At 37.7% G+C, this 27,145-nt stretch overlaps 1 protein-coding gene across 2 annotated transcripts in view; it reads left to right on the top strand.

The window, feature by feature from the left end:
- arhgef10lb (Rho guanine nucleotide exchange factor (GEF) 10-like b) overlaps positions 1–26,374 on the top strand; it is a 44,047-nt gene extending 17,673 nt beyond the window's left edge. The window contains exons 8-27 of one of the 2 annotated variants that reach the window (XM_016518000.1): positions 12–120; positions 400–503; positions 1,125–1,202; positions 1,734–1,913; positions 2,691–2,807; positions 2,951–3,043; positions 4,744–4,914; positions 7,287–7,432; positions 8,767–8,939; positions 10,372–10,487; positions 12,304–12,431; positions 13,451–13,551; positions 13,701–13,822; positions 20,295–20,381; positions 21,666–21,880; positions 22,017–22,174; positions 23,749–23,897; positions 25,106–25,277; positions 25,472–25,594; positions 25,679–26,374. In XM_016518000.1, the coding sequence (XP_016373486.1) occupies positions 12–120; positions 400–503; positions 1,125–1,202; positions 1,734–1,913; positions 2,691–2,807; positions 2,951–3,043; positions 4,744–4,914; positions 7,287–7,432; positions 8,767–8,939; positions 10,372–10,487; positions 12,304–12,431; positions 13,451–13,551; positions 13,701–13,822; positions 20,295–20,381; positions 21,666–21,880; positions 22,017–22,174; positions 23,749–23,897; positions 25,106–25,277; positions 25,472–25,594; positions 25,679–26,211 (3,075 nt within the window). In that variant the 3' untranslated portion in view covers positions 26,212–26,374. The remainder of the gene's footprint in view (positions 1–11; positions 121–399; positions 504–1,124; positions 1,203–1,733; positions 1,914–2,690; positions 2,808–2,950; positions 3,044–4,743; positions 4,915–7,286; positions 7,433–8,766; positions 8,940–10,371; positions 10,488–12,303; positions 12,432–13,450; positions 13,552–13,700; positions 13,823–20,294; positions 20,382–21,665; positions 21,881–22,016; positions 22,175–23,748; positions 23,898–25,105; positions 25,278–25,471; positions 25,595–25,678) is intronic. The other variant, XM_016517999.1, reaches the window with a different exon arrangement.
- The last annotated feature ends 771 nt before the right edge of the window (positions 26,375–27,145 follow it).

The raw sequence follows: 27,145 nt of genomic DNA, 5'->3' as shown, positions 1-27,145 counted from the left end.
TCCTCCCGTAGGTTCAACAGCTCATGAAAGCAGCTAGGAATGGCACGAAAGATGGACTGGAAAAGACCAAAATAGCCATGATGCGCAAAGTGTCCTTCCTGAGTAAAAAAGACTGCACAGGTTTGACTTTTTGACTCTCATTTCCTCTTGTTAGTTTCTGGTGGGGTTTTTTCTGACACCTGGTAGGTTACAGTACAGAAACAATACTAGAGACTATGCCTCTTTGAAAGTTTTGAATGTTTAAGTTATTCTGAGATGGCAAGTGGCATGAATTATTACAGAGCTACAGAATAGTGTTTACCTAGAGGGAGAAGTGAGCCGAGATGGAAGGTATTGGAATAGTATGTGATGTCAGTGGGAAAGAGGAGTTTAACTGTGCTTTTGACTGTCAATGTGCAGATGACATAGAGGAAGATTCTGGATATCTGGATGTGACTGTATCTGAACTCAAACATCCACCACCTCAACTTTCTCCAATGCCAGAAGGGCTCAGTAGCCAACAGGTGCGTGTTTCTATGTACTTATGCGTGAATCGGCCTGCATTACTGTCAGTATCATACTTGCCCTGCTCATTTATGACATATTTACATACACCACCTTAAAAATATTTGTAAGATTTTTTTCATTTTTGAAAGATATTAACACCTTTATTACTCAAGGATTCATTAAATTGATCAAAAGTGGCATTGTTACAAAAAAAATCTATTTCAAATAAATGCTGCTCTTCAGTTTTAAAACTTTCTATTCATCAAAGAATCCTGAAAAAAAATATATATGGGTTTTTCGCAAAAATATTAAGCAGCAAAGCTGTTTTCAACATTGATAATAATAATAAGAAATGTTTCTCGAGCACCAAAACAGTGTGTTAGAATGATTTCTGAAGGATCATGTGATACTGATGACTGAAGTAATGGCTTTGCCATCACATGAATAAATGACTTTTAAAAATATATTAAAATAGAAAACAGCTATGTTAAATTGTATTTATATTTCACTGTATTGCTGTTTTTACTGTATTTTTACTGCTGCCTTGGTAAGCATAGGAGCATATTAAGCCGCTGGTTTGCTGTCAGTTAACCTAATTGAATTCAAATTCCTACTTTGCATTATTTTGAATGTCACAGGTTGTCAGGCGTCATATTCTTGGCTCTATCATTCAGAGTGAAAGAAGCTACTTAGACTCACTCAAGAGGATCCTGCTGGTCAGTGACACAATCATGACATTACATATGACTGTATTACTAAAAAAGGATTCTGAATTATCACTTTTCTAATAATGCAAGAAACAGAAATATTCCTCAATTTTCTTAATGAAGTGTAAAGGAGGGCAAAAGTAGGAATAAGGCACAAGGGGGAAAATATACCCTGTTAAAAAAATCGCCTAAAGTGTTTTGCTGGTCTAAACAGTTTAAGCTGGTTAGCCAGCTGGTCCGCCAGCCTGAGCAGCTGACAAGTGCGCAAAACTCCTCTAAAACCATTAAAACGGACCATCCTAACCGTCTTGGACAGGGTGGTTTGCACTTTTTTCAGCAGGGTAAAACAAAACAAAATATATTCCTACACCCTTATCTTATTGTGCTGTTTAAGCTGGAAGATTCATTAATTCTATATTGTATTATTTTAAACTGACAAAAACAGATGTGAATATGTTAATTAAATCAACAGAGAGATAAAACCCAAGCTGAACAATCTGACCAGACTCACTCATACCTACCACCTGAATTATATTTTAGGAATATAAGAAGCCTTTGATGGAGGCGGAGCCACGGATCCTGAGCTTGAAGAAGATCCAGCCTGTTTTTTATAGGCTGAAGGAGATCCTGCAGTGTCACTCCATGTTTCAGATTGCTCTGGCCTCCCGTGTAGCAGAATGGGATAATACTGAGAAAATCGGAGACCTTTTTGTTGCTTCAGTACGTCTCCTGTTGTTCTACTAAAATGTTCAGTTTGTGGTGTGTTTCACAGTTTTTGGTTTTTATGTTCATTGATTTTTCTTTTTTTGCTTTGGTTACAAAAAGCTTAAGATTTCATTGCTTTGCCTCTCATTTTTTTCACACTTGTTTTTGATTTAAAACACTGCACAGTTGCATAGCATTGATCCAGCTGATTTGTATGGCCACATATATAACCTTCACGTTAAGATGAAGATTTTTGCATGAATAAGGGTTGTCAGATCTGCTTATTAGAGTCAGTTGTACTTTGTAATTCTCTGTATTTATACCCTAGCATGACTCACTTTCTTTTGTTTCTGTGATGAGGGATCTTTGCAGATGGAAAAATGGGACATCCTATAGTCAGCAGTTCTATTTAAAGTGTGCTAATTTCCTCTGCATCATGCAGACTGTGCTCTGCAGCTGAGAAAATAATGTTTAAGACAGTTTGATCAGTAAATGCTAAACAATCTTACAACTAGTCACAATGCAAGCACAAAACTCTTACCTGAGTGGTACCGTTTCAAAATAGTAATATCTTTAAAGTACTAGTATGTACAATTTAGGGATAAATAAGGTATAAAGATGTACCTTTTAACTGCCCTAGTGACATCTTTGTACCTTTTTTTTTCCTGGGAGTGTACAGATTACAAAGCATTAAGTCTTGAAGTACATGGATCTTCTGTTATCTTCTGTTCTGTCTGAACTCTGGATTGTTATGTCTGCCACTAAGCTGATCGTTGTTTTCATCTCCTCTAGTTTTCCAAGTCAATGGTGCTAGATGTGTACAGCGACTATGTCAACAACTTCACCAATGCTATGGGTCTTATCAAGAAAGCTTGTATGTCCAAGCCAGCATTCCTGGAGTTTCTCAAGGTGAACTTCTCAACATGTTCCTAATTGTTCACCGTTTTGTTTGGGCAAGCTGCACTTACATTTACACTTACAAGTGTAAAAATCTAGTTCCATTCTAGTTCCCTCTCATTTCCGACCTGTTTTTGTGTTCTTCTGGGCTGCAGAAAAAGCAGGCTGCCAGTACAGACAGAATCACTCTTTATGGCCTCATGGTCAAACCAATTCAGCGCTTTCCTCAGTTCATACTCCTACTGCAGGTTAGTACTCTGAAAGCTCCAAACACACACACACACACATGTTGGTATTGGTGGTTTAGGGGCACTCTCCATAGGCATAATGGTTTTTAAACTGTACAAACTGTATTTTCTATCGCCCTACACCAACCCTACACCTAAACCTACCCCTCACAGGAAACTTTGTGCATTTTTAGATTTTCAAAAAAACACCATTTAGTATGTTTTTTAAGCCTTTTGAGTTACGGGGACACAGGTAGTGTCCTCATAAACCACCTTCATATTGTAATACCCATGTCATTATACAAATTTGTGTCCTCATAAACCACCCAAACCAGTGCTTACACACAATGTGTATTTTAAAGTAAGGTTTTGTCTCAGTGCCTGAGATTTTTATCTCACAAAATAAGACTTTTGGGAAAATGGTTACATTTTGGAGATATACACAAACGAATACACCACATCAAAGGACTAACTCTGTAGATCTAGGAGAGGGAACACACACACACACACACACACACACACACACAAAGCTAAAGATGAATGACAAATAAGAAGTTTAATTTTATAATGGTGGAATTTCCTCAGACTGTTACACATGGGAAAGTGAAAGACAGAGTGCTAGTGAAGCACATTAAATGTGTGCTTCCTATCAAAACCATGATGTGATACTGTGCAGATAATGCTTAAACATGTAAAACTTAACCCTAAGGAAATCCCTTGTGTATGCCGATTACTTACATAAGACTTTATTATTTTACTACAGAAGCGAAAGTCAAGTTCTGCCAGGATTTTTATTTTTTTATTTTTTGTCATTAGGGAAGTTGTGGCTTAATGGTTAGAGAGTCGGACTCGTAACCCAAAGGTTGCGGGTTCAAGTCTCGTACCGGCAGGGATTGTAGGTGGGGGGAATGAATGTACAGCGCTCTCTCCCACCTTCAATACCACGACTGAGGTGCCCTTGAGCAAGGCACCGAACCCCCAACTGCTCCCCGGGCGCCGCAGCATAAATGGCTGCCCACTGCTCCGGGTGTGTGTTCCCGGTGTGTATGTGTGTTCACTGCTGTGTGTGTGCACTTTGGATGGGTTAAATGCAGAGCACTAATTCCAAGTATTGGTCACCATACTTGGCCACATGTCACGTCACTTTAAAAGATCATTCTTACAGTGTATTCAATGACTTCATTTGCATGTAATCTCTGGGGTACAAATGCTGAGGCATTTACCGCAGGCTGTTTCTCAGGGACATTTGAGTTCTTAAAGAGGGTGTTACTTGGGTGTACTATAGCTTGGTTGTTTAAAATGTGTATGAGGCTACAGTTGAAAATGAGTTGAAATAGCTAAACTGGAGCGACTACAAAAAGGCATTGAAATAGCATTAACAACCCTCTGACATACGTCCAAGTGAAACAGGATATTCACTGAGGGTGGGACTCGATTTTATAAAGTAAATAGAGTCAGTTTTCATTTTATGCACACTACTGCCTGTAAATGTTAACTGAGTAAAGTAAATGTCTAAACTGGTAACTGGATTGTTATACGTGTATATCCCACAATTCATGAATTATTGTGGCTTTGAGCATGCCACTTAACATCATTTGCTTGCGTGGGACCATCTTTGCAATAAGTGTATTGTAGGTCACTTTGCATGGAAGCATTGGCTAAATGACAAATTCGGTAGTAATTACTGAATAAATGCAGACATATCTGTCTGTGTTCCACAGGACATGCTGAAAAACACCCCTGTGGGGCATCAGGATAGGCTGCCGCTGCAGCTGGCCCTCACTGAGCTCGAGACTCTCGCCGAGAAGCTGAACGAGCAGAAACGGCTGGCCGAGCAGCTCGCTGAAATCCAACAGCTCACTCGTAGCGTCAGTGACCGTAACCTCAGTAAGGTCAGAGACCACCACACTACAAACACACACGGGACACTTCAAAGCATTACCAACCCAACAACACAATGATTTGGCTTTACAAGATAATTTGGCAAGTAGTGAGAAAGGACATGAGCTGTCAGTGTGATCAAACTGCTATTTTCCACATTTCCTCTTTCCAGAAATAGCTTTGACAAAGATGTTTCCTTGCCAGGGTGGCGGGTTGTCAGTGAAAGTTATTTTAGTAGCAGCTATTAACGACCACATTATATCAAAATGTTTGTGTTTTGTGGCTTTCATTTCATGTCTGTTAGCTTTGAGGTAATCTATCTGCTTGCACAAGGGACCCCCTTCCTAAAATACTGTATAAAGGCAACTATATTTTTTAATATATGAAGGCCCTTTTTCTATACTGTGTGAAAATAGCAATTGTGAAATGATAAAGACAACCTATTGTTTATATTGTCATGTACTGTCAAGCCAGAAGAAGTTATTAAAAGATTATCTGTTTATTATTTACTTCATATTGAGTTAACAGAACATTTTTGTGTATTTCTTTCTAGCCACTAGAAAATAATGTTTAAATATAAACTAGAAAGCAAACATTTTTCAATTGAAATTAATTTGGATTGTATTTACATACATGTTGTTTGCAAAAAGAAATTTGCTTTTATCCTGTCATACTGTATAAAATATACCGTCATTTTAATGAATGCGAAAATACGTTTTTAAAATATTATCTGAAAATTATTTATTATCTGAAAATTATTTACTTTCTATTGAGTTAACTACATATTGTTTTGCATATTTCTTTCTACCCACTATTAATGAGATGTTAAATTATAAACCTGAAGACAAACATTTCCAATTCAAATTTGTCTGGATTTTATTTAGATACAAATTTAAATAGAAAGCAGAATGAAAAACCAGTAATGTCAGATGTAATACATTTTCACTTTATTTAAAAATTTGTTTTTGCACTTTTCCCCTCTGAAATCCTCCCACTTGTGTGACACAAGGAGTTCCCAGACCGTTTAAATGATCTTTTAGCAGATATACACACTTAAAATTAAACTCGGAGTGTTGTTATAGGTAAATTAACTAGAATTCGTTTAGTAATTTCAGAAGGTTCAAGATCTGATCAATAGAAGTTTCTATTGAGGAGAAAAAAGAAATATGATTTCATTTTATATTCAGTTTGTGTTTTTTTTTTTTAGCATTTTAATTAAGCTAGACTGATTTTATATATTAATATTAGTTATATTAATAATAATATATTAAAGGGGTGGTTGATTATGATTTCACTTTTTTAACTTCAGTTAGTGTTATGTCTTCATGTAGACAAGAAGCACAAAATTGTGTATTCCTCTTAGTTAACTTTAATAACTACCATGAACAAGCAGGATAACATGCTCAGCATTCTTTCTTACTCTTCACCCTTACTCCCCAATCTCAATCTCACTCAAGAGGCTGGAGTGCCATCTAGTGGTGCATTAATGTAAGGACATCACAGTTAGTGTGTGATGTTGCTGTTAGAGCATAAACAACGTCTGCAAAGTTACGACACTCAAAGTTCAGTGCAAAGGGAGATCTTTTCTTTTAAAGAAATCGCTGTTTAAGGACTACAAAAAAGGCTGGTAGGGACTACAACGAGCTTCTTCCTGGGTTTGTGACATCACTAACCCTGTTGTTTACATAAACCCTGCCCCCTGGAGCATGCAACTACCCGTAATGGTAAGGGGGCATGACGTTTCCGGACAACGTGCACTAGGCGGTTAGCGAATCACAACACACTGGGCCTGATTGTGTATTTCTGAGGGAGGGGCTTCATAGAACCAGGAACTGGTTTGACAAGAATGGAAACAGCGGTGTAGAATAAAGGCAAAATATCTGAAAATAACGTGTTTTTTTAAAAAACGAAGCATGAACAGGTTACACTGCACAATAAACACAATCAATATAAACACAATCAAGCCTTCGAAAAAAAGCTGATCAACCACCCCTTTTAATTTAGATAATTTTAATTCATCTTGTGACCCCTAGTGGGCCCCTGCCTCCTGGTTAAGAACCACTGCACTAGAGCGTTCCCACTTCCCTCAGCAGCTGCAATGCACACATACAGTATATCTCACCTTCATATGCAAATATCCAGTTTTTGAATCCCCAAATGTTACATCACTCTTACCTCTGTAGATTTGTTCAACTGCGCAAGTGTTTCATTCAAGGATGTTAGAGTTAGGAATTAAATTAAGATGATGAAGATCAATTAAAAGACATTACTTCAAAGTCAAGAGTCTAAACTGAAGGGCACAGACATACAGGTGATGCAAGTATTCTCTCATGGTGTGGATGTATTCATTTACTTTGTAAAACTGTATTTTTTTTTTTAACAGCAACTGAACTCGGATCAGAAGCAGTTGATTCTGTCTGAGACACTGATTGAGACCGTCTATGGCGAGAAGGGTCAAGTCCTCAAGTCTAAGGAGCGCAAAGTCTTCCTCCTGAATGACATGCTCATCTGTGCAAACATCAATGTGAAGTAAGCAGTCCTCTTCACACGTGCACATCACAACTCTGTCCTGTCTTTCATGAGAGAGGTTTAAGCTCATTGCATTATAATTAATGAAGTTGTTCACCCAAAAATTTTGCCATCATTTACTCACCCTCATTCAAACCTTTTTGAGTTTAGCAAAATGTCCATGCTGCTTTTATGTAATGAAAGTACCTGGTGACCTAGAGCTGTCAAGCTTAGAAAATGATGACAAAAGGCACAATAAAAGTAGTTAATGTGACTCATATCCTATATTCCAAGTCATCTAAAGCCGTCTGATTGCTTTGTGTTGAGGAAAAGACAAATTGAAGTTGTTTTTCACTGATAATGTCCTCCTCTGTCTCCAATCTTTCAAATTTCATTCATGTTCATATCCAGCGTGTCAAAACATGTCACATCAGGTTTGACATAATTTCATGTCATTGGTTCTCTGTTGGTTTCGTAACAGATTTCAAATGGCAGATTTAAATATGTACATATGTGTGCTTATGTGCGTGTTTAAATTGCACAAATGAGGTTTGGTGGGGCGAGAGAGAATTTTCTGTGAATAATCTTAAATAAAATGCTGTCATATGGCTTCAGATGACTTGTTATATATAGTGCATGAGTCATATGATCTACTTTTATGATACTTTAATGTCATCTTTGGGGGTCACCATTTACTTTCATTGTATGGAAAAGAGCAGCGCAAACATCCTGCCTAAACTTTCCTTTTGTGTTTAACAGAAGAATGAAAGTCATAAGAGTTTGGAATGATATGAGTGTGAGTAAATGATGACAGACCATTCATTTCTGGTTTAATTAGTATTAAGTAATAAATGAATACAGTTAACTGCAGAAAATTAGAATTCAGTTACTTGCTCATAATTTATGAATTAAGGCCATCTCCATTTTAACTCCCTCTCAACTGACACATAGATACACTGAAACGGGCATTGATAACATCTTTGAGGAGCCAAGGTAACATTCTCACATCTGCCAGGTTTTTTCATTAATGACCACTGGGTCATGCTGTTTTCAAAGACTTCGTATCAGAATGATTTTACACTGTCTTCAAAGTTCTGCTGCATTCTTCAATCTCATCGAACCTTTCTCAATGCAGATCATGCATAACAGAGGAATACATGAATAATAATTTCCTGAAATCACAGTAGGGGGTGTGAGACTCTCTGGGAATCTTTCTGATCACAAAGCTCTAATTGCCTGTCTGATTCCTGGATCTCCGTCACTATCGTTCAGATGTTCTCTGATCATGTATTATTTGTAATTGTGAGTTGGACTTTGTTGTGCAATCTTAAAGTAATTCTTTTGTGTTTAATCAGGGGCCCTCCAGATATCAGCAGCCTAGTCCCTATCGGTCCAAAATACGCAGTTAAGTGGAGTGCCCCACTGCTGCAAGTGCAAGTGGTGGAGGTGGGCCAGGAGACCCCCCAGCGTAAAGACAGCATCTACCAGCAGAGTGGAAGCAAGCGCCTGAGCTCCACCAACTCTCAAGGTTGGCATTTTTAAAGAGCACTCCTTTCATGTGGTTAGAGGAGCATGGGAAAAATAATGAAATAATGAACTTGTTTTTTTGATGTAGTTGGTAAAGCTGGATCATATAGAATAGAAACTTTTTTTTAAATTGTAAATTATATTTTCAAATATTACTGTTTTTATTGTATTTTTAAATAAATTCAGCCTTATATATATATATATATATATATATACACACACACACATATTTTAATATTTTAAAGATTAAATTCTTAATATTTTATATAATTTTATTTCCATTTTAAAAATCAAAAGGATTCATCATTGCATTACTTTTAAGAAATTTTATTTATATTAATAATAGTATTATTTTTACCTACATGTTGTAATATAATCAACCTATCAGAACTGACACTGAATGCTTCTTGGTTCAAGTTGAACATGATTGGATGTGGTGGCTCAAACTAATGACTTTTTCTGTGTTTCATTAAAAGAACTGGCTCATAAGAATCATTTATGAATGGTAAAAGAATGGAAATTAATTAACTGGAGTACACTAGTTCCATTATTTGTATTATAGTGGAGCAGGAAACACTTTCAAATAGTATTAATCTTCAATGTCCTTATAAATTATTGCATGGATTTTTACTGTTCTCTAACACTGGTAAACACAAGAAATTCCAATTTCCCCACAGTTATGACAGCTTTACCTTTAACAAATCACTGTCTCTGAGCTAATATCAGTGTGCAGTCCTCCTGCTGCATTCATCTTAGGTTTCCTCAGGGCTCAATGTTAAACCCAGCTCATACTCTCCAGCAGGGGAAATATACACTAACAGCCAGAGGACACAACAGAGGGTCTAATTCCAGGATAAGATTAACCAAAAGTCCTTGGGTTACTTTTTTCCTTCTTTTCTTACATCAGACATTTCAACCTCTTCTCTACATCTTTCCTGCTGTGTTTGAGCTTTCAGCCTGATGCAAATACTGCACAGAATTACAATGTTAGTTGAGCGCAGCCGTTCCATTGCAAGAGTTTGCTGGGGGCATATCATTTCAGTCCCAAAAGATTTAATGGTGCAGTCCTCCTGCTGCATTCATCTTAGGTTTCCTCAGGGCTCAATGTTAAACCCAGCTCATACTCTCCAGCAGGGGAAATATACACTAACAGCCAGAGGACACAACAGAGGGTCTAATTCCAGGATAAGATTAACCAAAAGTCCTTGGGTTACTTTTTTCCTTCTTTTCTTACATCAGACATTTCAACCTCTTCTCTACATCTTTCCTGCTGTGTTTGAGCTTTCAGCCTGATGCAAATACTGAACAGAATTACAATGTTAGTTGAGCGCAGCCGTTCCATTGCAAGAGTTTGCTGTGGGCATATCATTTCAGTCCCAAAAGATTTAATGTGAATATAATTACTGATTATCATGGAAATGTTATTTGTTCAGGAAAGCTGTTTCTGGGACCACCACGGCTGTATCAGGATCTGCAGGAGTTACAGCATGATCTTTCTGTGGTGGAGGAAGTCACATTGTTGGTGGGCACCCTGCAGGGATCGTACCAGGTAAAATCCTTAATCATCCGCAGCGTTGCACACCTGATCAATATCCGACTGCCAGTGAATAATTCCATTCCTAATTTCCTATTAGGGATGAGCAAAACTATGTATTTTCATAGTCGAATAGTCTGAACAACTAGGGATAATTCATCCAAAAATGAAAAATTCTGTTTTCATTTACTCGCCCATGTTATGCATATCATTTGTGAAACACAAAAAATGATGTGAGAAAAGAGCAACAAAATACTTTTCAAAAAAAGTCAATTTAAATGTAAGCAGAATTTCAGTTTTGGGTGAACTATCCCTTTAAGGAAGCCCTTAGGCTGCTTGAGAGATGTTTCCACCAGACACCATTCAGATGTTGCTGAAGGAGTGTTCAAATAGAGGCATAGTTACAAAAAAAACATTGTTTGAATCATGACATGAGAGTATATTTCATAAATAATAATTTATAGTTTCAGATTTGTATTTATAATTTCAGAATTTCATTCATTTTGTATTTAAAACATTCATTTTGTGACAATTTCTGCAGATGTTTATTTTGACTAGCTTTGCTAGGATAGGATAGGATCATTCACAGCCCTGCTTTCATTAACAACAAATGTAATATTTAACATTTTACATTATTAAATATAAGTCCACTCTGACCAAGATCCAAGTGTTGCTGACAGCTATTTTAAATATATACGCTAAACATCTGCAACCTTTTATTGCACAAATCTTGTTCACACAAAAAATGGATTATGCATACTAACAGAAACATTGCTCACAGCAGGCGATTTGAAGTCCGACAGTAATTGTCTTGAAATGTGTTGTTGAAGACAGTGGATTTGTAACAAAAGCTCTGCTATGATGGCTGTAGCAGCGGCACTTTCAAGGGGATGAATTTTGAGATGCAACTTCTCTGAGAGAGTTTACCGCGCTGACAGTTTAGCAGCACGCTGTCAGCATGCTAACACTCTCCACATGAACTTTCCTCTGTAAATCCATTCCTTTTAAAGCACACCTGCTAAAAATATTGAAACCAAAACAAAAAATTTGGAGAAAAGCTGGTCAACCTCACTGATCGACTAGTCGACCCATTTAAAAAAAAGTGAAAGTGACGTGACATGACATGTGACCAAGTATGGTGACCCATACTTGGAATTAGTGCTCTGCATTTAACCCATCCAAAGTGCACACACACAGCCGTGAACACACACACACCGTGAACACACACCCGGAGCAGTGGGCAGCCATTTATGCTGCAGCGCCCGGGGAGCAGTTGGGGGTTCGGTGCCTTGCTCAAGGGCACCTCAGTCGTGGTATTGAAGGTGGGAGAGAGCGCTGTACATTCACTCCCCCCACCTACAAGCCCTGCCGGTACGAGACTCGAACCCGCAACCTTTGGGTTACGAGTCCGACTCTCTAACCATTAGGCCATGTAGTCTCTGTAGTGTGCAACAGTCAACTGCATTCGTTTTCTCCATGGGGAAATTTATTCTTAACAACAATAGGTGAACAGTCTTGTACTGTTGTCTTTTTGTCCGATTTTCAGATACTTTTTTACTTCAAATCAAAGATTGTGATGTTGTTTCACCTCATAGCTGGTGGGTTTGGTTCATGGCTTATAATGCTTTAACAAGGCCTTTTTAAATCCCTGTGGAAAAATGAGTGGAAAAAATACTTCCGGAACCACTCTATTGTGTCACTTTCTCGCTCTTTAACCTCTCCTTGCGCTAATTATATTGCAAATGTCAAAAAGCGGGGTGCTAAGTGTGGTAACCGGTTCTTAGTCAGTCTGACAGCTGTCTCCTGTAAATGTGACTGTGTACGTGTACAGAATCTCAACACTACGGTGGGGCAGGACTGGTGCATGGCTCTTCAGAGGCTCATCCGCATCAAAGAGGATGAGATCCAGTGTGCCAACAAGTGTCGTCTACGGCTGATGGTTCCTGGGAAGCCTGACAAGTGAGTGCCGACTACCCACTAATGCCAGTGGGCACAGGTTACACAAAATAGAGCTGTGCATTGAATTCCCCTCAAATGTGGGTGGATGTGACAGTTACACTGACTGAAACATATTCATCCGTTTCATCACACTTGTACCAGAAGGATTTAGATTTCTTGGATTTGTCTTGGACAGGCTCAGTCCCCAGAGCCACAAGACTTTTGCTGATCTTTTGGAGGTTTAAACACAGGCTGAACAGCTTTTAAGATTCAAGCTTTTCTTAAAATCTAATGGACCATTATGGTTTAAGGCAGGGGTCTTCAACCTTTTTCAGGCCAAAGACCCCCTTGGTGGATAATGAGACCGAGCACGGACACCCTGTTACATACAGCCTTTAAAATGTTTTATTATTATTATTAACATTGATAAGTATTTTGAGCACCAAATCAGCATATTAGAGTGATTTCTGAAGAATCATGGGACACTGAAGGCTGGAGTAATGGCTGATGAAAATTCAGCTTTGTCATCACAGGAATGAATTACATTTTAAAATATATTACAATAGAAAAGTTATGTTAAATTACAATAATATGTCAGTTTTATAGTTTTTACTGAATTTTTATTTAAATAAATGCAGCATATTCATTATTTTAACATTTACTTTATACACTGTAGAGTGGGAAGCACAATAAAAGCTTTTGTTGAAATCAACTCATTATTGTTTAGTGCATATTTTCCTTTTTTCAAAAGAATTATTTTAAGATCAAACAGTAATTGCCAGACCCCCTGCCGTACCACTGTGGACCCCCTGTTGAAGACCCTTGCATTAAGCTGAATTGTGTTTTTTGTTGTTCTTTTTTCCTTTTAGCAGGCAGAAATTCTTTTGGCTCTTGGCACAAATAGAGCTGTACATACTAATTTTAGTCATGCATGGAACTGAAAGAGGCTTTGTTTCACTTGGATTTTGATTGTGTTGAATCCCTCTAGGATTTTCACATTTTGTGCATGTGTGTGTGTGTGTGCATACATCCCTTGACAGGTCTGGCCGTCCAGTCAGTTTCACAGTGGTCTTCAGTACGCCCAGTCCAATTAGCAAAATCTCCTGGGTCAATCGCCTGCATCTGGCCAAAATTGCCCTGAGTAAGTGTGGCATCTCTGGCTTGAGTAACATATTGTTGACATGAATCTTTCACTTATTATTTTCATGGATTCATTTTCTTGTGTGTAAAAAGCTTTGAGTTTAAGTGACAGTATTGCGCCTCTGGCTAAGCTTATTACCGTTTGTGTAGGAGATGAAAACTTGCCTGGCTGGGTGTGTGTAGAGGACGATGAAAAGACTAAGCCTCCATTCTGGTGCCCGTTACTGGCCTGCCAATTGGCTGTGTTTACCCCAAAAATGCAAGATCTGAAGGTAAGTGATAGACAACCAACCAATTTGTATTTGTGTAAACTTAAGAAAGAACACTATTCAGCTACACACAGAAGTCATTTTATGTCGTTTTTTATGTTTTACCAAAAACAACTGAAAAATGAAAGTTCTGTTGTCATTATAAGTGAATTGTGAGTGGTTAAATGTAAGCCTGACTTGTTGTGCAGAAACATTTGTATTAAATTAGCAAAATGGAAGCATATTCACTAATAGTCTCAGACTTGTGATCCCCACTTGATGTGTTATACTTTAGCTTTTATGAAACTCTTGAAACTGACTTGTCAATGTACCAGCAGAGGCCATTTAGTGCTGCAAAATAAATGGCCTCCTGTGGTAAATTGAGAAGTTATTTTCAAGAGTTTCATACGAGCTATTTGTATTTATGGAAACTTAAGAAAGAACACTATTCAGATACACACAGAAGTCATTTTATGTTGTTTTTTATGCGTTTTACAAAAACAACTCAAAAATGAAAGTTCTGTTATCATAAGTGAATCGCGAGTGGTTAAATGTAAGCCTGACTTTTTGTGTTCTACCTGTAGGAAAGAAAAACTATAAATGAGATCGGGTGTGTGTTCACGGGGTGTGTGTGTGTGCACTTGGATGGGTGAAATGCAGAGCACAAATTCCGAGTATGGGACACCATACTTGGCCACACGTCACTTCACTTTTTTTAGGAGAAACAGCTAGACAGAGTTGATATTGAAATGTCACTTCAAATTCTTAACTGCGAACTCTTGAAAGAGCAACCTAAGTGCAGTGTTTTTCTTAGAGCTGCAGGAAAAACTTTTCCTTTGGGTAGTCAGTGTTTGATCTCAGACAAGGCAGACTGTACTCCGATTTAGATTCAGACATTCATTGGTATGCATGTGGTAGACTATCATTCACTGCTTGCTTGGCCAAAATGCTAAGCTTTTATCTGCTCTATCAGTTACTGCAAAACATGGTGGATTGGCAATCTTTCTGTCATAGTATTTGCAGTCAGACATGGGTGTCTGAATCACAAACACATGTTGCCTTACATTTGCATTTAGCTTTGATCTTCTGTTTTGTACGGCATTGCTGTTTTACACCTCCAGGTCGGTGTGCAGCTTCAAACATTTGGTATGCATGTGGTAGACTATCATTCACTGCTTGCTTGGCCAAAATGCTAAGCTTTTATCTGCTCTATCAGTTACTGCAAAACATGGTGGATTGGCAATCTTTCTGTCATAGTATTTGCAGTCAGACATGGTGTCTGAATCACAAACACATGTTGCCTTACATTTGCATTTAGCTTTGATCTTCTATTTTGTACGGCATTGCTGTTTTACACCTCCAGGTCGGTGTGCAGCTTCAAACATCTGGTCAGTACTTTCGATCTACAGGACTTCACAGTTTTATTCAAGACCTTCTGCTGGTCCAATTTTGATTATATTTATTAGCAATAGTTCTGTTCTCCCATTGGATTTCATTGCGTTACTCTTATGATTTGTCATTGAATTACAGTTTTGTTGAGATTAGTATCTCATATTCATTCTCAATGAGTGGCTCGTTGATTTCTGTAGTGTATTCAACGTTGTTTTTGCAGGTTCTGTTAATTTGTCACTCAGATACTGTTATCTAGCTGGCTAACAGATGAGGTTTTGTCAAAAAATTGCAATAATGACTTGTGATAGTCATGAAAGCATCAGTAAGCATATGCTGTAAGCTCCAAACCATGTTGTTCAGATGGCACCGTTTTCCAGGAAAAATGTGTTTATAAATGTATGGATTTACAGTATAGCTGTATAAGTTTCAATTATAATTTTCTGTATTTTCTTTTTGTAATGAAGAAAAATGGTTGTAAACAAAACCAATAGCTCAAATGTAATATAGTCCAATATGTTTTACCAACACACATCAGTATAGTTTATGACCACATTGTTTCATTGTCCACAAACGTTCTGGTTCATTAGCTGTCTTCCTGACAACTGTGAAATGATTTTTTGTGTGGTCTTCCCAAATCCCTAATATCCCATAGCAAGTGTATTTCATAGGAAGCAATATGACAAATGCTTCACAACTCATTTGCTGCCTGTGTGTTCACTTTATTATTCTCAAAATGTGATGCATTCACCCTTTAATGATTGCTTTCCATACCGCTATCAACTCTGGATGAGTGGCTGATGCGTCTTCTGGATGCTTTGGGTGTCGCTCTTACAGCTACAAACCTCACATGCTCATCTGATCCAGATCCTGCATCTAATGTTTTTGATGTCTCTTGTCGGTGGATGTTCTTTTTGCCTGGGATGTGTAGTACTTTGAAGTCATACGGTTGCAGCCTTAGGACCCATTGTTCAGAGCAGGCAGAAGGTTTAGATTAAGGACTAAATATAGTCCCTATAGTATTTTGGTCTGTGATCAAATCAAACTTTCTCCCAAAAGCTAAGGCTTCACTATCTGTATGCCTATATTTGCATTCAGTCTGCCTGCGATTCACCGAGCATGTATACATATTTCCTCTTTGGTACTGAACAAACACCCGTCTTAACCTACGGAATGTGCATCTGCTTTCATCTGCATTCTGTCATCATCCTTTTTGAAGTATACTCCAGTGCCAGCCTTGCCCAAAATGAGTTTGAATATGTTGCTATACTGTAGCTCACAAGTCCCAAGAAGAAATGTCTTCATAGCTCATGTGCTTTTTGCAGTTGATTTGATTCTTTGCTTTGTTGACAAAACTTCCATGAAGTTCGATATACTTGCTTAAGTGAAAATATACTTGGATTTGAAGTTTAGTTATGAAACATTCCCATTAAAGCTGCAGTGAAACTAAAGTAGCAACAGATCTTTTCTTCCATATTGTGCAGATATCCGAGTGTAGCAGACTATTAAAAAAGAAACCAATGTGCCAAGAGCGTTTTTTAGAAATATATATGTATATACACACACACCTACAGGTCAAAAGTTTGGAATCATTAAGATTTTGAAAGACGTGCTCACCAAGGCTGCATTTATTTAATAAAAAATAAAACAAGAACTTGTAAAATTTTATTACAATTTAAAATGACAGATGTCTATTTAAATATATTTTCAAATGTAATTTATTCCTGTGATGGTAAAGCTGAATTTCAGTGTCACATGATCCTTCAGAAATCATTCTAATATGCTTACTTCCTGCTTAAGAAACATTACTCATTATTATCATCAATGTTGTCTTTTAAGACCTCCAAATACAAAATTCTAAATACAAAAATGTGTAATGTTGTAGACATGGCATCTACCATCAGACGCTAACTGGACCATGCTAACAAACCCTGACCCCTTGCTTGCACAGCTTTCTCCTAGTGCATGACAGGCAAAGCCGTGAGCAAGCCAATTAAATCAGTGTAGAAAAATGGAGATCCTTATTTTCCAAGAAAAGTCCAAATTGGAACAAAGTGAATCAGTTGTCTTCTTCAGAAGGGAAGCTTCTAAATACTATATGAATGGAAGCATGTGTTTATAGTTTTGTACATACACAAATGTATGTTTGTGACAGAGTACATCTAAAGAGGTTCCTAAATATAACTTGCGTGACTTATGTAGGAGAAACTTTTTTGTGGGAAATGTTAGATGGTTTAAAGAGTGGGAGGGAAATACCTTCATTACTGCAGATTAAAGCGAGGAAGATCTGTGCCTGCTAGAGAAGATGCAGGAATAGACAAACGGATTCTTATGTGATGTGAAGTTGAGTCTGTGTGCAGGAGGAACACCCATGAGACAAATGTGGCTGTCTAAAATTGGTCTTCCCACATAACCCATCTCCACCCCATATTATCAGAATGCAAAAAATAATGAGTTTGAGAAGCATAAAGAAGGATTGAGGACACTAAAAATTGTCGGGTCATTAAGATGTCTTTCTAAAATGCTACAGTAAGATACAGCGGCGCAAAAGCCTGACACAGAACCTTGTATAAATAATTCCAGTAGGCTAATTCATGTACATATGAAATATTCTGCCTGTTTTTTCCATGGAGGAGAAAATGTGAATAAAAGCCGTGGCCCCAGTAGATTGCTTAAGATGAAAAGGGGCTCCATTCCCACTGTGCATATCCAGGAAGAGTGAGTTTGCAGCAAGTTTTGCACAGCAGAGTGCTGAGCATCAGGCTCACAGCAGGAGAGGGACAGTGGCAGCCTGCGATTCCCACGCAAGATCCTCCTCAAACACAATAAGAACCGTTTCATCTAAACAGGTCATCCTCTTACCATGAAACTGTGCTATAGGCTAATGTGTCATGACAATGTAATGGGTTCTCATTACATTACAGATAAAAGCCATCTATAGTAGTCCCCCAATTTTGTATAATGTGAATGATATTTTGGTCAACAATTTGCAACAAACCTGTACGAACATCAAAAAAGTAGACCTTTTTTCATAAATGTCATTATTTACATGTTATTAGAAGAAATGGGAACTGGAGCTTTCAAAGTTCAAAAAGCGTCATGTACTAGTACATCAAGTACTAGTGCTGCAAATAACTTGGGGTGAGGTATTACTTTAATAGAAAACCAAAAAGAAGTTAGATTTATCTGTATTTTGTCATGTCACACTTAATTGGTTATGAAATTGACTGGATGGATTTTGACATGATGATACATTCATTATTATGCGCCATTATGTTCAAAAACAAAACCCTTAAAACCTTAGTTTTAGTATACTTCTCGTGAGCTGTAATTATAAGCTGCTGTAGTTAATCTGAAGTTACGACAGTATGTGCTGAATTGTTGTGGTAAACAGTGTACTCTTAATTAAGATTAAAACAGTGTCATCAGGGGTGGGTTTGTCACCAGACATGTGGGCCCTGATGATTAAACCTGGAATAATAGCTTGTCTGGCTTGTGCATAAATTATATGTGAATGGCAATGGGTGTTTAATAACCTTATGTCTGTGTAATTTGAGCCAAAACACCCTGCAGTCAATTAACTTCGTTTACATCTCTTTCCAAGCAAGTGTTGGCTGTGGTCACCAGCTCTTTTAGATGTGCACTAACTCAGCATGTATCCAAAATATTCAATCCAAAATAAATAAATAAAAGTGTAATTCTGTTCTCTAGTTTCCATAATCCTTTGGCTCTGAGTTGGTGTTCTGAACACGCAAAAAAAAAATGATGTATTAAAAGTCTTGACATGAGAATGTCCCTTTAAGGCAGTTCAGTTCACTTGGCCGGCCAACCCCAGACAGCTATGTCTGTAATAGGTATGCAAGTACAGCTACTTCAATGATGAAAAAACACAGTTTGTCAGGATTATGTTTAAATGACCCTCAGCACTGGGCAAATTGACATCTCTCATGAGCACAAGTTTAAGGTATGTGAGTGACACTATGCCATTTTGATTAATATCAAATATTCCTGTAGTCAAGAGCAGGCTACTCTTAATGCTTGCCTTGAAATCGAGCCTCAAGATGCTTACTTTGAGGGTAAATGGAATAATATCCTGCCTTTTTGTTGATCGACTCAAAATTTTTGCTGATCACTTGTTAGTGTGCAGAATAAAACTGCAGTTGCACTAGAATGGTCCACTGTACTTATCTGCATCCCACATTGCAGAAGCAGAATTATAGTGTTAGACATACAAAGAGACGGTAAAACTGCATATCTGTCAGAAAACAGAAATAACACAAAAAAGTGTGTGTGTATACGAACATACATTTTGTGAAATGTTATAATAATGTAAAATAATTGATTCTTTTTGAATATATTTAAAAAATGTATTTTTTTTTTGTGTAATGGCAGTACTGAATTTTCAGCAGCTATATAACATTCTAATATGCTGATTTGATGCTCAAGAAACATTTCTTCTTATTATTATTTTTGAAAATGAGTTTTAAAAAGAAAAGAAAAAAATACGTAATACTTTTATTCAGCAATTAAATTGGTCAAAAGTGACAGTAAAGATGTTTATACTGTTATGAATATACTTTTTTTTTTTTTACTTCTTATTCCAGAATCCTGAAAAAACAAAACAAATGTATCACTGTATTTGCAAAAATATTACCAAAAGTGACAGTAAAGATGTTTATACTGTTATGAATATACTTTTTTTTTTTTACTTCTTATTCCAGAATCCTGAAAAAACAAAACAAATGTATCACTGTATTTGCAAAAATATTAATCAGCAGTTTTCAACATTGTTAATAATTATAAATATTTCTTGGGCAACAAATCAGCATATTTGAATGAAGGATGATGTGAAGACTGGAATAATGGCTGCTGAAAATTCAGCTTTGCCATCACAGGAATAAATTACAATTTAACATATAAGAGACTTCCTTCAAAAACATAAAAAAAATCGTAATGTAGCATGTGTATATAGCAATTTAAAATAATTTTTTTATTTTATTTTATTTTATTGTTTTTTTTGTGTGTGTTGTAATTTTCAACTAATTTACAGAGCCGCATTTTTTAATGTTGATTTCCAAAAGTGATCTCTTCATCTTGTTTTTTGCAGTTGCAGGCTGCCCTGTATAACCCGGTCCACTGTTCTCTTCTTGGTTTTTCTGCCGCTAGCACATCCTTGCCTCAGGGCTACCTCTGGGTAGGTACACTTTGCACAATGAGAACATCTTTTCTTCTTTATAAATCATCACTGCACTGGTGCAGGAAATTGTAATATCTCTGTACATGTCTGATGGTGCACTTCCCTCACCTCACCTCTGATGCACCTTAGGGGAAACAAATCATCCACAAACATTTGAATAGTCCACCTCTAACCAGGGCTGTCATCAGGCCAGTACAACTGAGGACATCCTGAGCTCCTTACTTAAACTTACTGATAATATGCCAATTTCCCAGACCTCCAGTATCACATTTTACTAAGTAGTCATTTAGCAGATGTTCTTTTATCCACATAGAGTATACTTGCTCAAAGGCACAATGGAAATAGCTCATGGGTTTGAACCTCTAGTCTTTTAAGTACTACACCACATTAAATATAATTTGCCTCAGCACAGTATTCAGTTTATATTTAAGCAATATTTCATAAGCAAAGGTGATGTTGTTCTGAATACTCATTACACTTTACAGTGCAAGTCAAATTAATTAGATATTACGCATAACTTGTATTTTTACAGCACTATGTTGTAATTGTGTCCCATCGGGTAATCAAAAGTTCTACACATACTTGCAGTCTTTACGCCTATTTGAATACTTGGGCCAAATTCAGGAAATACATCATGTAAGTAGACAAGTGGTTAAGCGCAAAAGACTGCAAGTGTAGGTATTATTTAGGAGAGGCCCATTATCACTTGTTTTATTCCTGAATTAATCGGTTGAATGAATGATTCAATGACTCATTCATAAGTTGTCGCCACTTGCTGGCTTAACAATGTAACATTCAGAAGGAAGCACTTAAAAATGTAGACAAACTGTGAAAAGTCCCAATTTGTTTGGAGGATTTTAACTAACTTGTATAATTTCCAACATAAAAGTTTCCAGGCCATGAACCAGTTCTTAATTCTGACTGAATCACAACTCCTACATTGAAATGTACTTTTCTGTGATATTTTTCTTTCGGCTTACAGAGATTTTCCACCTGAAGTAAGTGATGTTAGCAGGAGCTCCTCAAAAAAAAAACACTGTTAGAATAGTTTGATCGACGTTTCAAAGAAAGAGGGAAGCAGGATTAAAAGTTTCTCGAAAGGCAGCTCTAGAAACAAACATCAAGTATTCCACATCAAAAGCCATTCTATAAATCTCATGGCTGTGCTTCCACATTTTTTCCCCATCTTTTTTGCTTGCAGCCTCTCAGAGGGCCATGTCAGTGAGGGCCATGCCCTCCTTCTCATGTTTGTTTTCTTTTGTTGTCTCTTCGACTGCACAGGTGGCTAGTGGGGGTGACGACTCCCATGGGCAGGTGGAGATTTTCTCCCTTAACAGACCCACGCCACGCTCCGTTAAGAGTTTCTCTCTAGCTTCCCCAGTGCTTTGTCTGGAGTACATCACAGAGCCCAGCACTGATGAAGAACTGGAAACACAAACCTCTGAAGTTCTTTCCAAGATCGGCAACACCATCTGTGTAGGATTATTGGATGGCAAGTAAGTCTGAATACATATCTGTATTGGTCTGGAATAATTTGAGTCATTACATTGCTAATTTTATGCAGTCAGCCAGTACTAATGTGCTTCTTTGCCAGAGAAAAGCTCTTGATACTTTGTGTGTGTGTTTCTCAAGCATCCTGGTTTATGGAAGCGTGGACACTGCTGCTCAGTGTCTGCTAACATTTTGTAACCCCGAGGGCTGCCCAGTTCTGTGCCTAAAACACTCTGCCAACTTTCTCTTCGCTGGACTAAGTAATGGAAAAGTCGCAGTTTATAACCGAAAGAGTGGAGGTAGAATAATTTCAGTGCAATTTTTTGTGTAAATATCGATTAAAGGGATAGTTCACTCAAAAATGAAAATTCAGTCATCATTTCACTCTTCTGTTGTTCCAAAACATGACTTTCTTTTTTCTGTGGAACATAAAAGAAGATAAATGGTCACCAAAACTGTTTGGTTACCAACATTCGTCCACAGATTCCACAGAATAAAGTCAAGCAGGTTTGGGCATGAGGGAGAGTAAACAATGACAGAATTTTCATTTTGGGGTAAACTATACCTTTTATTAATTCTACAATATTACATTTAATAAATTCATTTTTTTTATTTACTTTGGATTTACATTTGCAGGAAACAATATGTGAACTGGATTTCTGCATAAATTGGTCATAAAATTCCATAAAATCAACAAAAAACAAGCGCAATGTGTTTAAACACAACACAAAAGCGATGATGCATTTGCATGTCTTTATTGGGCACGCCATGTAAACAGTCACAGGGCAGGGTGGGGAAATAAAGTGTTTCCTCTTTACAAAATCATTTCAGTTCAGCAGTATTCTTCAGGTTGAGGTCAAGACTGGGCCACATCAGATGGGGTATTTTATTGTTGATTTAGTCCTGGGACTGGGATCACCGTCCCGTTGAACCGCTCAACTTCGGAGTTCCAGCTGGCAAACAGATTACCTTACATCCTGCTGCAAACTGACCTGATAAACTTAGGAAGTGATTTTTCTGTCAATGAACGTAAGCTGGCCAGACCTTGAGGCTGCAAAGCCCCATGATGTCCCTCCATTCCAGTTTTTCTGAAGAGCTACTAACTACTTTCAAACACCTTTGGCTTCATCTGTCCACAGGATATTTCGCCAGCAGCACTGGCAAAAATATCCAGGTGCTCTTTTGCAAAGGTTTTTTCATATACACCTTCAGGCCCATCTAAATGTTGGGATTTCAGTTTAGCCAACATACTCTTATGGCAATTTGTACCTATTTTACGTTTTTGGCAAAGTGAAGGATAATTTGTATAAATTTGTATGATCTCATATACGTTTTTGTACAATCTGCTTACGCCCCATTGGCAGTTAGGTTTAGGTGTGGACTTTCATGCTTACGTTTTTTCTAAAGATCGCTTATTTCCGTACAAATGACATAATATTAGTTTATACAAAATCAGCACTTCGTAAAATAGTTATGTTATGTAGATCGGGTTGGGTTAGCGGACTCCAAAAATGAAAGTTCTGTCATCATTTACTCACTTCATGTCTTTCCAAATCTGTATAACTTTATTCTTCAGTGTAAAATGAAAGAAGATACTTAGAAAAATAGAAAAACTCCAGGTAAAAGGTCCACATATTTTTTCCTGCAACTGTATACAGCACTAATGCCGCATGTTTGATATTGCTTTGTGCTTATGACAATATAGTTTTGAGTGTTTTTTTTTTTCATTTACTAGTTTGATAGAAAAAAGTAATACTAAGTTAATTCTCTTCAATTTGAATTGATCCTCTCTGAATCTACTGCTACAATTTCAAAGATGTGTAAATATTAGCCATTTCCAGTAGCACCTCTAAATCCAGCATGCATTTTGCGGTTACAGAGGGGTTTTGGGATCCAGATTCCTGCAGACATGTGGTTATTGGATGTGCGCCTGTCCTCAAACTCCTCCAAATAGACGAGTGTGTGTGGGCCAGCTGTGCCAACCAGGTCTCTGTGATTGAAGGCTCCTCTCTCAGGACTCAGGTATCCTTCTCCTCTGAGAAATGCGTTGGTGAAATTAGAATGTGTTGAATGTGATTCCACCATTTTCACAATGAAGATGCAGCACACAACTGCTTTTCTTAAGACCGTATGAGTCAAAAGAGTGAACTGTCATGTCACATGTTCTGTAACAAAGGTTGGTTTAGGAAAGCTTGAAATTATTCTTTTATTTCAGAGTTTTACATTTCATTTCTCTGTTAAGACGGCTTCCCGCGCTAGATGCATTATGAGAGAGCATCTTAAGCAACACATAAAAGGTATCCTCCCTGTAGAAGCCCAACAGCATGTTAGGATGCTAGCCTTTGATCACTTGTGACAGCTGAGCCAACCTCTCTATTTTGCCGCAAGGAGCGCACCCTCCTTCTGCCTTCCTGATGCTTAATATCAGGATTAAATTCAGCTCTGGAAATTGGACGTTTAGTTCAACCGGAAGATAAGATGTGGGTAGGCAAATGGACATGTCATCCTGTTTTCATTTGCAGGTCAATAGTTGTTTGCATCTATAGAAAATGCAGAATGTAAGAATTTATCTGTTGTAAAACTAAAGCAAGGTCCAGGAAGTACAAAAGGAAGTACAGGCATAGCCTGCAATTATATGGCCCCATTAGTATGTAAGAAGGCAACAGTAATATTGTGAAATGTTATTACAATTTAAAATAATTATTTTTAATATATTTTAAAATTCAAAAATATCAAACCATCATTTGGTCCAACAACTATGGTTACTAATAATGTGTATGAATATATAAGATATTTACGCTTGACAGCTTACCGTAACTTTTATCTTTTGTATATTTTATCTTAGAAAAATACCATATTTTATATATATAAAATATTATAATTGCCTCTTACTGTTGTTTTCTTTTGACTTAAATGATCCATTTCCCAAACATTCTTAGTGGGTTTAAGTGGATTATTTACTAATTTAAGCTTTTATGGTTTTCCTTAACAGTTGGCATACTGGACTGTGATGTAATATGCCTAGACTTATATGTCCAAACAGACTTTCATTAGGCAGAATATAATCTGACATCGAATAATACCCACTCTAGAGCACTACAGTCTACAGTCTTGGCCTAAACTTTGATGTTTAGCTTTGATTTTTTTTGTGTCTAAATCTATTATTCCTCTTGCTCTTTCTTGTTTTTATGCATTTTCATCATTATTTTGTATTTTTTTATGATTCCCAGAGTTTCGAAGTTCATCCAGACCCCATGGTTAGTGTGACGCACATGGTGCGTGCTGGAGGAGGGGTGTGGATGGCGTTTTCAGAGGGATCATCCCTACGTCTGTTTCACACAGAAACATTGGAACACCTCCAAGAGATCAACATTTCAACACCCTCTGCATATCTGAGCCGTGGCAAGTCCAACATGTGAATTTGGTGCAGGATATGAATTCTGCAAGATAATGTTTTAGCACACAGGTCCTGAAAGGGGCAAAAATGTTTGCAACTGAGCAGGAGTTGGTAGAAAAATTTATAAATGAAACATCAAATAAAATTAAGTAAAACATTATTTAATTTTAATTATCAATTAATCATATTTTCTTCATAGGTCAAAAATCTGTGTGTGTAACCAGCCTGCTTATCTGCCAAGGACTGCTATGGGTGGGCACAGCTCAGGGCATTATTGTCACCCTGCCAGTGCCCAGACTGGAGGGCATTCCCAAAATAACAGGTGAGCCACAATTTAAACAAACAAAGCATTGCATCTAAGCCTTCTTTTTGTTACCAAACACAAACTGTCCCTCTTTCCCATCAGGCAAAGGGATGACGTCACTTAACGCTCACAACGGCCCTGTTGAATTCTTGGTTGCCACCTCCAGCATTTTATCCCAAGATTTTCTGAAGCGGGATTCTACCACGGAGGGTGTGGATTCAAGTGGTGGAGGTGAAGATAAGAAGGTGAGAAATTCCTCTCAGGAGTCCCTCCAGCAGGCGGATGGCTCTCCTCAGGCCAAAGCTAAAGGAGTGCTACTGCAGTACCACCTCCGTTCTACCTCTCAGCTCCCAGGAAAGCTCCTGACGGCCCGGCCCGAAGAATCATCCGACTCGACCCAGGACTCTCTGGAGCACACCCTAGAGGACGGTTCTATCTATGAGCTAAGTGATGATCCCGAGGTTTGGGTCAGAGGGCCTGGGCCATCATCAAAGGAAGCGGCACGTAGGGAGAAAGTGACTTCAGCTGCCGTTATATCCGGTGGAAAAGGGTTCCGTCGACTCGCTAAATCCTCCAACTCCCCTGACTCCAGTGAGAACACGCTCATGGTCTGGCAGCTGCCCATTACAGTTTGAGGCAGTGATGAATTCTTCTTCCTTTGGCTTTCATCAGGAGTTTTTGCAGTGATGGAGGATTGTTGGATCATTGAAGGACAAACAGACTGTATGGCTTATGACAGGGGTGGCGAACGTCGGTCCTGGAGAGCCGCAGCCCTGCAGAGTTTTGCTTCAACCCTAATCAAACACACCTGAACAAGCTAATCAAGGTCTGAAGGGTTACTAGAAAGCTACAGGCAAGTGAGTTTTAATTAGGGTTGGAGCGGTACTCTGCAGGGCTGCGGCTCTCCAGGACTGGAATTCGCCACCGCTGGCTTATGAGGATTATTTATTCCTCTTCTCCTCCAGAGGGTTTTTAAGGAATATTCCAGATTCAGTAAAAGTTAAGCTGTGACAGCATTTGTGGCAAAATGTTGATTTGCCTGAAAAAAATGTCCTTCATTAAAAAAAAAAAATCTTGGTTATTGTGAGGTCCTTACAATGGAATGAAAAAGGCCAATCTGTAAACATTAAAATAATCCCTGTTTCAACAGCATAGCCACAGGACTTAAAACAATATGTGTTAACATGATTTTAGTTTGAAAAAAATAAAACTGCTATTACAGTGCAGCACCGTAAACCTTATAATGAAAATAAATGATAAGAATATAATGAATAAATGATTTAGAGCTCAAATAATACACGTTTTAACAGAAACAATTAAATCACAATTAAATTATAGGCTGCACAATTCTTCTTTTAAATCCTAAATTGGCCCCATTCACTTGCATTGTAAATGGCTCAGCGTAACCAACATTTTTGCTTTTTTTTTTTTTAAAGAAAAGAAAACTAGCGACAAGTTAAAATAATTATTTTACTATTTTGGTGGTAATACCCATAATGCCACAAATGCTTTTAAGGAAGCCAGAATATTCCTTTAAGTTAATAAACAACCACGCCATTTAATGTTCAT

The sequence above is a fragment of the Sinocyclocheilus rhinocerous genome, unplaced genomic scaffold (genome assembly GCF_001515625.1).
Source record: "Sinocyclocheilus rhinocerous isolate Xijiao unplaced genomic scaffold, SAMN03320098_v1.1 scaffold418, whole genome shotgun sequence".
In the NCBI taxonomy this organism is placed as follows: domain Eukaryota; kingdom Metazoa; phylum Chordata; class Actinopteri; order Cypriniformes; family Cyprinidae; genus Sinocyclocheilus; species Sinocyclocheilus rhinocerous.
Note: the sequence above shows the minus strand (reverse complement) of the source record. Positions and strands in the feature narration are given on the sequence as shown.